Source organism: Peromyscus californicus, unplaced genomic scaffold, assembly GCF_007827085.1.
Source record: "Peromyscus californicus insignis strain IS unplaced genomic scaffold, ASM782708v3 Scaffold_11__1_contigs__length_118956290, whole genome shotgun sequence".
In the NCBI taxonomy this organism is placed as follows: domain Eukaryota; kingdom Metazoa; phylum Chordata; class Mammalia; order Rodentia; family Cricetidae; genus Peromyscus; species Peromyscus californicus.
In genome coordinates, this window is record NW_026294402.1 from 31,086,684 (window position 1) to 31,100,551 (window position 13,868).

General features: G+C 42.5%; 1 protein-coding gene across 1 annotated transcript; it reads right to left on the reverse strand.

The window, feature by feature from the left end:
• Positions 1-3,189: 3,189 nt before the first annotated feature.
• LOC128102535 (prostate and testis expressed protein 13-like) lies at positions 3,190-4,870 on the reverse strand. The gene is made up of 3 exons (XM_052726389.1): positions 4,810-4,870; positions 3,492-3,620; positions 3,190-3,347 (listed from the first exon to the last, which is right to left on the reverse strand). The coding sequence occupies exons 1-3, from the start codon at positions 4,868-4,870 to the stop codon at positions 3,190-3,192; spliced, it is 348 nt and encodes a 115-aa protein (XP_052582349.1).
• Between the last annotated feature and the right edge of the window lie 8,998 nt (positions 4,871-13,868).

Below are 13,868 nucleotides of genomic sequence, written 5' to 3' on the forward strand. Positions count from 1 at the left end.
TCTGTGGAGGACTTTAGTGAAGGTGTCTACTTTGTCTCTGTGCTGTTGAATGCTAAACCTAAGATTCTGGTCATGGTACTGGATACATGCATCTGTCACTAAAATATGGTATCCTATGAACCAGGAAGAGGGTCCCCTCATCAGGTTAATAGGTGAGGGGGCTTCTTGATCTTGACTCTGCGCCTTTAGAAAGTAGATTTCTATTGTTTTAAAAACCGTATAGTTTATGCCATTTTGTTATAGCAGTCTGAGAACTTAATATGGTGTTTTAAGTAAGCTGGTTTCAGGAGTGTTTTTAAATGTTTGGGTCTGGAGAGAGAACTCAGTTGGCAAAGGTGCTTTCTGTACAAGCATGAGGACCTGAGTTCTGATCCCAGCACCAATGCAAAAGGCCAGTTGAGGAGGTGTGTGTTGGTGTCACAGTTTGGCAAGTATTCACCTAGATTATTATAGGGTCCAAAACTCATGCCTCAAAGTAACCTCCCTTCCTAGGTTCAAACTTTGTAGATGATCTGTTATTATTGCTAAAAATCTCTGTAATTTCTCCCACCCACAAACTTGCATTCATTGTATTGAATACATTGCAGCCAACCCTGCTGCCACAAAGCCAGCATGACCAATGAACTTTTCTTTACAGGGGCACTGTGGGAGACAAAGACAGGTGGATCTCTTGGTTTTGCTGGCTGACAGCCTAGCTCTATGTCCAGTGAGAGATCCTGCCTCAAAGGAATAAGGTTTAGAGCGATGAAGAAGGCCATCTAATATCTTCATCCAACCTCTTTCCTTGAGTATAGGCATGAACAACTTCATGCACATGTGCTTATTTGCTGTGCGCACAACACACACACACACACACACAAATAAAACTACATGTGATTTAATAATCAAAAGCCATTTTAATCAACTTTAGAATTTTGGAAAAATAAAAATATTTTTACTTATTCTGACAGTGTCACACATACATAATGTTTTCATTCACTTCATTTTCATTCATCCCATTGCTCTCTGGTCTCCTCCCACTCCTGCTAACCCCTTGCTTCTTTCAGTTCACTCCTACTCTCAATTTCTTTCTTGCATGCTTGCAGATCTTACATCATATTAAAACAATGAGCTACAAATCCTTAACTGACTTAACATATACCAGTCTATAAGAATGGTGGTGTGGACAGTAAGAGAGAGCCCCATTTCTCTTCTTTACTGTGCTTCCTCACCCTTTTCTGGGCTGTAACAGGTTTCCAGACTTCCTTGTAGTTTGTGATTTGATAAGGTTGAGTGATATGGAATTGGGACTTTTCACAATGTCTTTAGATTTTGGTTCATCTCATTTGTTTGGGAATTATAGTTACAGAGGACAGGGAGGACACAGTGCTGAAGTGTCATTTGCTCCATAGCAGAAGTGTTTCTACCAACCCCATGAGCCCCTGCAACCTTGAGCATCAGTCTGAGGTTAATATTGACTGGGCTTCTACTGGATGTGGTTCAAATCCACTCACTGGGTGGATTGCCCATTGTTTCAGTTTTCATTGCTCTGTTAACTCATTTATATTGCTCAAATACTTTACAAGGTCCAGGATTTACAATGCTTGTGTGAGCATAGACTAACAAGGAAGTTTTGAAAATAGTAAAAGTATTCTCACTAACACTGTCTGAACCTCCATGACCTATCTGTGATTGTTTTGAGGGGGTCAGGTAGAGAGACCCACCTTCACTTCAGTTCATCATCACTGAGGTACTTATTGTTGTTGATTTACCAGCTTTTAAAAATGAGCTCTGTTCTCCACAGTAGCCTTTCAAAGACCCCTTCTATCAGTTCCAGTTTGAAAGGGAAAAACGTTAATGAAAAAAGTGTAAACTTTATAACCAAGAATGTAAAACTAGATTTATAGATTTTTCTCATTTATTCAACAAGAAATTCACTCAACAGAAGTCAAGCAAAATGAAGTTATTTCTAGCATTCTTTGTAGAAGCACAAAATACTCCTCTTCTTTTAAAAGTATTCATGAGAAATATATAGTTGAATGCTGTAATATGACATAATAACAGTGTTCTTCACATTTGAACTGCCACTTGGGAAGAAAAGAGAACGAAGAAATGATCCAGAACAATGAGAATTTAACACAAAGAAAAGAGACCAAAAAAAAGCAGGGGACACCATGTATTAGAAATGTAAGAGCTTTCTAAAATGTTTAAAATGTTAAAGAGCAGGAAGATGGTGGTAGGGGACTCTGGAGGGAGCTTGAGAGAACTACTTTATACTGAAGTGAGTACTGAAGATGCTTTGGACTTGAAAGCATTAATCTCAGTCTCCTTTAAGGAGAGAGAAAGAGAAAGAGAAGAGAGAGAGAGAGAGAGAGAGAGAGAGAGAGAGAGAGAGAGAGAGAGAGAGAGAGTCAGTCAGACAGATGTTTTCTAAATTCTTTCTATTTTTTTCAGACTTGAATACATTATTATCTTCCTGGCCACAGAACTCTCATTTATCAGTACTATAGTTTCATCCCAATTCTGCACAGAGCCTACACTGTTAATACCCCTAAGATGTTCCAGAAAACAGAGAAACAATTGGTCCTCCTCCAATCTTTCCAACCACAACCTATCAATCTTCTATGGTAGGACCTGCACCCACTCTACTGTGTGTCTGTTCCTGTCTGCTGTGACCAAAGCAGCCCTGTCCTTACTCTACTCATTGACAATCCTAGATCTCATAACTTAGCTGTCAGGAGGTCCTGGCTATGTGTTCAAAGCTGTTTATCTCAGCTTGATGACTCAGGCCTTCGTTTCTTTCTGAACTTTAGGACCTCTCTACCCATTGGGCATTTTCTCTCAGTTTTTCTGTGGAGCCTGTAACTCTTAGAGTAAAGGGGAGTCCACCACATGGGCAGACTCTCTCAATAGTCGTATCTAAGTCAGCAGGACTAGAAGTCAGGCAGCTCGACAGTCAGAGTAACTCGGTGACTAAAGGCAAGACTAGCAAGACTGGTGGTGATTTTCACATGGGAACGAAGAAGAGAGAGGAAACAAGGGTGAAAGGAGAATGCTTGGTGTCTGATGTACGGTAGAAGGAGTCAGTATCCGGGACAGAGTGAAAGAAGGGTGCTCAGGAGTTCCAGGAGTGGCTCCATCCTCAGCAGAGCACGTGTGGGGATCCAGCAGGTGAACAAGGGAAATTGAAGCAGGGAAAGGCACTGGCCATCAGTTAGCATACTTGTTCACTAGCATTCCTTTATATCTATTACAGAAATCTTGACTTTGGCAACAAAAGCTTGAAATTTTCATATGAAAATAACTCTTCTTTGAAGGATTACATGGTTTAGAGCACTCCAGTACAGTGTAGTTGTAGAGAAACCCACCTGGAAAGAACATTGATATTTAGTATAAGAAAACAAGACTTGAAATTCAATGCATGAGAGTCTTTGCTACCCACACCAACCCTGCTCTTCCACAGGAAAGACCACTTCCTTGCAAAGCTCTCTGGGGTTCCCTGTAAGCATTACCTCTGACATTGGAAAGATAGATATCCCTGGTTGTGCACGCGCCCCCTTCCTCCATGATACATTCACCCTCGCCTTCTACACATCTGCCATTCATAAACATGTTGCAGGCCTTGCATATTCTTGCTTCAGCTAGGAAAAAAAACCAGACAGACATGGGCTAACTGGGCTAGGACCAACATGGATGAGAATAGTTAGGGAATGAAGCCTCATGATGAAAAATTCTCATAACCTAGGACTGAAACTATCCTTACATTGTTTCCATTGGACTTCAAGATTATGCCCGTCATTGACCCGTGGATCTGAATTCCATTAATCATAAAAATCCCTTTGCACTTTTAGTAGGTAAAGCTGTGATGTGTTAATTATTTCACATAAAAGCTACTTTTTATAAAAGGAATCAATAGAATTGGAAAGATGGCTCGATAGTTAAGAGCAGGTACTGTTCCTGTAGAGGATCTGTGTTTGGTTCTTGGCGCTCAGGTCAGGCAGCACACAGCTGCCTACGACTCCAGTTCCAGAGGCTCCAACGTCTTCTTCTGGGCTCTAGAGGTACCTGCACTCATGTGTACAAATGCACATGCACACTCATACACATACATGTAATTCAAAAATAAATAAAAAATAAACTAAGGAAAAACATGCTTTTTGTCAGCTGATGTGAACAAGGCTAGGAGGTATGATATAAGGGGTGTGATTGGACAAATCAAATCCATATCTCACACTTGCACAACACTCACAAAGTTAAATTTCACTCCTTAAAGCCCATATAACCCCCTGGTACCAATTATGCTTAATAATACGTGCTTGCTAAGGGCTAGCAAAATGGCTTACCCAGTAAAGGCAATTGCTACAAAGCCGGGCAACCAGAGTTTGATCCCTGGAACTCACATGGTAGAAGGAAAGAACTGATTCGCACAAGCTCTCCTCTGACATCCACACATGCACTGTGGTATACTTCCCTCAACCCAACACACATATAAATAAACAAACAAATAAACGACATTTTAAAAGGATGTTAATGACAAGCTCCTCCACTGGCCCCTTCCCAACAGATGACTGTGCTAGGCAGCTTCTACAGAGAAAGTCTTGAACACCAATTGGCTGCCACTTGGAGACTGGCAGGCTGACTCAAAGACAAAGATGCACAAGGACACTCAAACTCATTCTTCATTAGGGAGTGACTGACACCACTCTGAGAACCTAGGAGAGAGACCTGACCTCTTACCCCAGCCATTCAGGCCATCATCCCAGGTCTACTCCCAGCCATCTCCAGGCCCTGTCCTCACCCCCATTTCAGTGTCCAGGGCCTCACTCTTACCTTGGAAGAACACCAGAGAAAAAGCCCCCAGCATCAGGAGAAGGAACATGAACTTGGCCATCTCAGTTTGGGCTGGCAGGGAACACAGCAGAGCAGCTAGCAGCAAGTACCCAGGAGGGACCAGGGTAAATGAGAGCAGGCTGCAATCTGCTCTGAGCTGCTCCCAGGATGTGGGCAAGAGCTTCCTTCCACACCTGCCAGTGGGTGTTTGGCAGTGCCCAGGCTCAGGAAAGCATCCCACAGAACCAACTCCCTCAGAGCTCCACAGGGCAAAGGATATGCCTGGATCCCTCTCATATTCCTTCATGGGTGAAGCTAGGATTGTTCACTTCCCAAGTGAGATTCCCTAAGGTTGAGCGCAGAGCAGGACCACGGTCCTTCCTTCCCTGGTTGGTAATGATAATAGTAGTCTTAAGAACAGAGCCTTGTGTATGTTCTGTAGTCCAGGATCTACATTCATTACACCATGTCTCATTTGTCACGGATTTCTACTCTCCTAGGAATCTATCAAATTCATATCAAATATCATCCAAACAACATATATGTAACAGAGGCAATAATAATAATAATGCATGTTGTTTTTCCAAAATAGGAATCACTTCCTATTCCAATTAGGTCTTTTTTTTTTAGTTATCCCAAACACAGACCCACACATGACTAACCAAGCAGATTTACATACATACTCTCAGTTTCTGATCCATACCTTATAGAAATACCCAGACAGAATTTCCATGCATACTTTTTTTTTTTTTTTTTTTTTGGTTTTTTGAGACAGGGTTTCTCTGTGTAGCTTTGTGCCTTTCTTGGATCTCGCTCTGTAGACCAGGCTGGCCTCAAACTCACAAAGATCCGCCTGGCTCTGCCTCCCGAGTGCTGGGATTAAAGGCGTGTGCCACCACCGCCCAGCAGCATACTTCTTCATAGGTTTGTCCTATGTATGGTACACATGGCACAAAATATAAATATTTTCCTAATTCTTAAAATTCTACTTTTCTACTTATGTGCTCTTCTACCAAAATGCCTGCAGCTCTTTCATCATGCTTCATAAAAATAACCAAACCTCCAGGCACCCAAGATCCACCCAAGGGAATGAGAACAAGCAAGAAGCAAGTTCACTAACTAGGCAGGCTGGGGCTAGGGAACATCCTGAGAGGTAGGAATGATCTTGTACCCCTCCTCCTCAGCAAAGGAAGCAAGGAAAGGAAGAAGGAAGGATTGAAAGAAGGAAGAAAGGAAAGAAGGAAGGAAGGAAGGAGCAAAGGAGTGTAGCAAAGAGCAGGAGAGGGCAGCAAAGAACAACATATGGCAGGACATATGTACGTATATTTGCACATACCACAAACCAAACGCGTGCACGCGCGTGCACACACACTCGAGCATACACACACATGACTACTCTAAACGACACTTTCCTTGTACATCCCAGTCTTGTACTCCGTGAACACCATCTCCAATCAGATGCAAAAAATATTTCAAAACATTGCCAAAGATGCCCTCACAGGTGAAGGATCATTTGAAAACCAGTTAGCATAAAACATCCACTCTTACTACTGAGCCAACTCTTTAGCTCTGAAAGTTAACTTTTAATTGGATTCTGGACCCACAACACTGCAACTTTTCCCCAAAACTTTGAAGCTTTAATTAATCATCCTTGCCGAAGGTTCAATGGAAAATGTAAGCTTCATTCTAGGAAATTTTTTTTCACAGTTCTCCCTGTGCAGGAGCCACAAATTATTTAGTACGTCTTATTTAATGTCCTTCATTTTTAGGAGGGCTCAGCCCTACAGTTTGATATAGATGAGACTGAGTAACAGGACAGTCATTTCTAGGAGGAAAAATAGCTGGTAAAACCATTAAGGAAGAAACTCCTGGATCGTATCAGAGCTATTAGCCATCAGTTTCTGGATCTGGCTTTTGTTTCTTTTCCATCCTGTGCTTCTGCCATAACATTTACATGTGACATGTTATTAGTTTATTATACCTAAAATTAAAATAATCAAGAACACAGATTGGGCTGAGCAGTGGTGGCACACGCCTTTAATCCCAGTACTCTGGAGGCAGAGCCAGGCACCAAAATTATACAGAAAAACCCTGCCTCGAAAAAACCAAACCAAACCAAACCAAACCAAACAAACAAACAAACAAACAAACAAACAAACAAACAAACAAAAAACCAGATTGGCCTAATAAAGTGAAACAGCAGATGATGAAAGTGGGCATCCTGTGCAAACACTCCTCTTTGTGTAGTATGCTGCATATCCAGGCCAATTACATATTCCCCCATGTCTGTAGTCATTTTACTTTATAAATCATTTTGCTGGATGGTTGGTATACTTTAAACAGTTAGTTATCCTCCAACTCTAATTTTTCTTCTGACCACTTTGATTGCATAGCCGTAACCTGGTAAATTGGTTATCTCTAATTCTAGGAAAGCTTGCTCTTCAATATCTTAAATTATTATAACTCTTCCTTGTGGGTAACAAACTTATCTGACCTATTAGCTTTGTATTATACCAGACTCCAGTTTAGGAAGTAATGGACAGTTGCATTGCAGAATATTAATATTAGGGTATGATTGTGAATTCTTTTTCACCAGAATCAACCCTTTCTCACCTACCAAATATTATTTGTAAAAGGACAGAAGCAAGTGGCCAGATCTGTGAGAGGTGAGTATCCCATAGGTTTTCTGTAAATAACCAAATCTTATTTCTCACTTCACAGTCCAAGAAGAAAGTAGAACTCCAGTGGGTCAGAGTTGCTTGGTAAGATTGCCCATCTGTTTCCCATTAGCAGGGTATGAATCTTTTAAGTATTTTTTAATTGCATTGTAGAATCTTGTTCTTTGGTCCATGAGGCTGGATGCTTCAGCTGGTCTTCAATATACACAGGAATCCTGAAGGGATGAACTTGACATCAAGAGTGAGGGCAAGTAGGTAAAGAGCAAGAGCTACCTTCTTCCTTGTTTGTTATATAGGCTGCCACCAGAAGGTATGGCCCAGATTTAAGGTGGGTATTCCCATCTCAAATGATCCAATCAAGACAAAGTTCTCATAGGTGTATCCCCCTGTTTGAGTTTTAATAAATTCTATGTGTAGTCAAGTTGACAATAAAAAATACCCTTCACTTGGTACTGGCATAAAAACCTACATGTGGACCAATGGAATCGAATTGAAGACCCTGACATTAATCCGCACACCTATGAACATATAATTTTTGACAAAGAAGCCAAAAGTGCACAATGGAAAAAAGAAAGCATCTTCAACAAATGGTGCTGGCATAACTGGATATCAACATGTAGAAGGCTGCAAATAGATCCATATCTATCACCGTGCACAAAACTTAAGTCCAAGTGGATCAAGGACCTCAACATAAATCCAGCTACTCTGAACCTGCTAGAAGAGAAAGTAGGAAGTAGTCTTGAACGCATTGGCATAGGAGACTACTTCCTAAATATAACACCAGTAGCACAGACACTGAGAGAAACAATCAATCAATGGGACCTCTTGAAACTGAGAAGCTTTTGTAGAGTAAAGGATACGGTCAACAAGGCAAAATGACAGTCTACAGAATGGGAAAAGGTCTTCACCAACCCCACATCTGACAGAGGACTGATATCCAGAATATATAAGGAACTCAAGAAATTAGACATCAAAATGCCCAACAGTCCAATTAAGAAATGGGCTATAGAACTAAACAGAGAATTCTCAACAGAAGAAACTCAAATGGCCGAAAGACATTTAAGGAATTGCTCAACATCCCTAATCATTAGGGAAATGCAAATCAAAACAACTCTGAGATACCACCTTATGCCTGTCAGAATGTCTAAGATCAAAAACACTGAAGATAGCTTATGCTGGAGAGGATGTGGAGCTAGGGGAACTCTCCTCCACTGCTGGTGGGAATGCAAGCTTGTACAACCACTATGGAAATCAATATGGCACTTTCTTAGAAAATTGGGAATCCATCTTCCCCAAGATCCAACTATACCACTCTTGGACATATACCCAAGGAATGCTCAGTCATACCACAAGAGCACTTGTTCAGCTATGTTCATATCAGCATTGTTTGTAATAGCCAGAACATGGAAACAACCCAGATGCCCTTCAACTGAAGAATGGATAAACAAAATGTGGTACATATACACAATGGAACACTACTCAGCAGAGAAAAACAATGACATCATGAAGTTTGCAGGCAAATGGATGGATCTAGAAAAAATCATCCTGAGTGAGGTAACCCAGACTCAGAAAGACAAACATGGTATGTACTCGCTCATAGCAGGATACTAGATGTGGAACAAGGATGATTGGACTGCTACTCACATCACCAGGGAGGCTACCTGGAAAACAGGACCCCAAGAAAGACACGAGGAAAGCCCAATGACAGAGAAATGGAAGAGATCTACATGAACAGCCTGGACATGAGCAGGGGTAATGAAGGTCGAGGGTCGAGGGAAAGAGAGCTTGGGGGAGCGGGAGATCCCAGCTGAGGATCCAGAGAGGGAGAACAAGGAATAGGAGACCATGGTAAATGAAGACCACATGAGAATAGGAAGAAGCAAAGTGCTAGAGAGGCCCACAGAAATCCACAAAGATACCCCCACAACAGACTGCTGACAATGGTCGAGATACAGCCTGAACTGACCTACTCTGGTGATGGGATGGCCAAACACCCTAATTGTCGTGCTAGAAACCCCATCCAACTACTGAGGGATCTGGATGCAGAGATCCATGGCTAGGCCCCGGTTGGAGTTCTGGGAGTCCAATTAGCGAGAAAGAGGAGGGTTTATATGAGTGAGAATTGTTGAGACCAAGGTTGGATAAAGCACAGGGGCAAATAGCCAAACGAATGGAAACACATGAACTATGAACCAATGGCTGAGGGGCTCCCAACTGGATCAGGCCCTCTGAATGGGTGATACAGTTGATTGGCTTGATCTGTTTGGGAGGCATCCAGGCAGTGGGACCGGGTCCTGCGCTCATTGCATGAGTTGGCTGTTTGAAACCTGGGGCCTATGCACGGTCGCTTGGCTCGGCCTGGGAGGAGGGGACTGGACCTGCCTGGACTGAGTCTACCAGGTTGATCTCAGTCCTCGGGGGAGGCTTTGCCCTGGAGGAGTTGGGAATGGGGGGTGGGCTTGGAGGAAGGTGAGGGGGGCGGGAGGGAAGAAAACAAGGGAATCCGTGGCTGATATGTAGAACTGAATTATATTGCAAAATAAAAAAAAATAGCCATCACATGGAGCCATGTTTTTTTGTGATTTGTGATAGGACCTAAGCATCGATACCTAGGTCATTAGTAATATTTCTTGATATGGCCAATTGGTATCACCTTTGCTCAGTAGATATTTGGGTATCTGTTTGCTATTACCCCAATTTTTAAGGCTATGGGCCAGTGAAATGGTTTGCAGGGTCAGTTTGGGGGCAACCTAGTGTTGATGTATAAACAGGGCATTGAAAATGATCCCAAATCAACCAGGGCTAAGTACAGCTTCTAAGTCCAAGAGCAGATGTTCTATAAAGTTATAAGAAGTGTGTGGAAGGCTCACCAAGTTCTACATGTAGTCCTTGGGTTGTAGAAGTGGACAGTGTTACCTGGGGTGAGGTGTGCACAGGACATATAATCCTTACATGGTGGAGATGAGGAATTGCAGCAGGATCAGAAGTCCCTACAGGACTGCAGGAAGCATGGGACACATTGTCTGTAGGTGGTAGGTGGGTAGAGAAGGGGCAGCTGGAGCTAGTGGGTGTCCATCTGAAGCTTAATAACCATTTTAATTCTTATATCTATAGGTCTTTCTTTAGTCTCTCAGCTGACTCAATGTATCCAAACTACTGTTCAAAATGCTACACAGACCCAGGTGGACAATATTTTTGTAATGTAAGAATCCAGATATCAGCCTTTGACCCAGAGAATACCAACTGACTTTTTTTTTTTTTTTTTTACAAGATGAGAAGACCCCAGTCTAATCCAAAGATGCCAGACTGGACTATATGAGACCTTGTTTCACAAACCATGATTAAAAAAAATATTGCTAATAGTATGTTGAAAGTAAAAAAAAAGGAGGAAACATGGAGGGGTAGGAAGAAAAGAAAAGCTGAAGTATTGCACCAGTTTCTTCCTGGGTTCTTGAAAATTAGACTTGAAAACAGTGTTTCTCATTATTTATGCTGGTCTCCTAGCTCTGCTAGAGCTGTCTTCTATTTAAAGTCTTAGGTTTGGGGCCATCCTTGGGAGGTTGTTGTTGCTGTTGTTGTTGTTTATACGTGCCATTGCTGCCCACATTTCTCTTTTCGGTTGGTGGACTGCTCAAGCTGCTCCCTGCTCTAAAGACTCTACAGTTTTCATCTTCTGTCTCAGGAGTGTCTCTGAAGAGTGTTGGGAGTAGGAACAGGAAACACAACACTGTGTAGATGAACCTGCCTTCGTGCTTTCAAAAATCTGCTAAGCGTTTGCTTCACTGGATAAGGAATATTACAGTGCACGTCAGAAGTCACCTGGGTTACAGAGTTTCCGGACTCTACGCGGCAGACAAGTGGCCCCACAAGTTGAGCCAACATCAGGCTTGTGGGTGTCAGACTCCATGGCGATTATCAATTGATGATGTTTGCGCCCGGACAGCACAGGCAGTGCTACTTTCCTTTACATAGTTCACTGTCTGCATCGGGCCCCCTGCCACGTTCACATTTTAGCTTGTCATAGCCAGCTCCCGCTCTCCACAACTGCTTCCTGTGCAGTCTCCTGCCTTGAATCTGTAGCAGGTTAAATCCAGGCTCCCTGACTTGTAGTCCTGCTCTCAGGCACCTATGGGAGTGAGTTTATACACCTAAACACAAACAAACATAAATATACATACACATGCATATATGTACTATTTGGTGTGCTCTTTGGGAGGTTGTTGTTGCTGTTTTTTTTTTTTTTTTTTAATGTGCTGCTGCTGCCCACATTTATCATTGCAGTCAATGGATTGCTCAGATTGCCCCCTGCTCTAAAGAATCATCAGTTTTCATATTCTTGCTCAGGAATGTCTCTTAAGTTTACACACACACACACACACACACACACACACACGCACACGCACACGCACACGCACACGCACACACACACACACTCTCTGTGGGACCCTGGCTAGATCTGATGGGTTTCAGAAAAACAAGAATCTAGTGGGGGAGCAGTCCTCATGAGGCTAGACTCTGAGGGGGACATAGAATGTCTGTGTATGGAGTTGGGTGGTGGAGTTGACACACAGGGTCCTGTGGGTAGATGCAGGGATGGCAGTTCTATGAGTCAAATGGAAAGAGCCCATTATCCATTGTGGACCATTCACGAGAGGGATCACTTTGTCACCAACACTTGCAACCCATGAGTCTCTTCACCCACTAGGCCTAGATAGCAATCAAGTGGATGCACAATTTCTCTCCCGAGACCCTCTGACAGCAGACCCATGGGAGGGCAGGTGTTCAAGTGCCTCATAATGCATATGTTCTGACATCCTCAGAGCCTAGAAGTGGCTCGAAAAAATGCAATCTGTGCTGAGTTGATCGGCTTCCAGAAGTGAGTGATCCAGCAGCCTGGACACTCTGATCTCTGCTCCGGCATCAAGGGAATCCACCCACAGTTGGTCTCTGCTTTTCAAACTTACATCATCAATTTTAAAATCTCATCCCCTTTGTGTGACAGCCTGTGCTTCCTTCCTTCCTTCCACATAAGGTTTTTCAAACACTTGTTTCAAAGTCACAGTCAATGATCTGGGCCCACGCTGTCTCTCACGGTACCCACACTCTGACCTAGCAAGACAAGAGACTTCTGAATCATAGAGATGCAAGAATGCAGGGGCCTCTGATCTCTCAGGCAGAAAAGTCTAAGAACCTTCTTAAGATGACTCCCAGATATGTCACTGCACGAATGAACTCTAAGATACAGGGAGCCTGTTCTCCAGTGCACCAGCTCCCTATGTGGATCTCAGATCCCCACGTGCTTAGACTATAAATGTGCACAGTGCCAGATTCTGCACCAGTGGGAACACTGAGACTGTGATTCTCTTTTCACCTATAGCTCCACTGACAAGTTTGTTATCACCACACTGCCCCTCCTCCTGTGCAGCAGAATGACTGCTCTTAGTGCTCTGTTTTCTCCTTTAATCCTAAAATGTAAGGTTTCTGAGTCTCACCTGGTCACAACTCTCTACTGTAGTATCTCACTGTCTTCCATGGAACCTTGGTTGGTGATGTAGCTGCACATGTTCTTAGTGTCATCTAGTAGACATACAGGAGAGTACTGGGTATATCTGCCATCTTCCAGACCACTAACGATCCAATTTCTAGAGAAATACAAGAAAAAGTCAGTGTATAAAATGGTGGGAAAAATCCTAAGAAACATATAGTTTTACAATGACTATTTATTTTGGGACATGAAAAAATATTTAATACAACATACATCAAAATCCTGGTCTCATTCTCATGCCCACAATTCAAGGAAATATAATATCTAGGCAGGATATGCACTTACTCTTACTTAATTGGATAGACTATAAGTAGGTTTATGCCATGGAAAACTGGAACACTTTCTGTGAAAAATAAATTTCCTTGAATTCGGACAAATAGTGAAATGGGCAATGTATAGGCTCACCTGACAGATCAAGGGACCAGGAGTAGTAAGTTGGGAAAATAAAGAAACAGGGGTCTGAGGAAGAGGCATGAGAATGAATATATGGTAGCACACACATACACGTGATGAATCTTCTTGTCTCAATATACCAGCCAGAGGTACCATAAAACAAATGGTCAAGATGACCTGTCAAATGAATGTTTTCTAGAACCTGTTCATCTAACTTACGCTTGGACAGTGAGTCAGAGACCAAGAATCTGTGGAGAAGGAAATGTGGACAAGCTGATAGTCCAATAGTGTGGCCGCATTTCATCAAATCTGATTAAGTATCTTATGCAACACAGTATCTATGACATTCATACAAATCCTGACTTTGAGCCCTTAATAGTGGACCTTTCTAAGGTTACTTGAATCTGTTATAAGTTCGCAAGTTGGTGGCATTGGATCCCCTT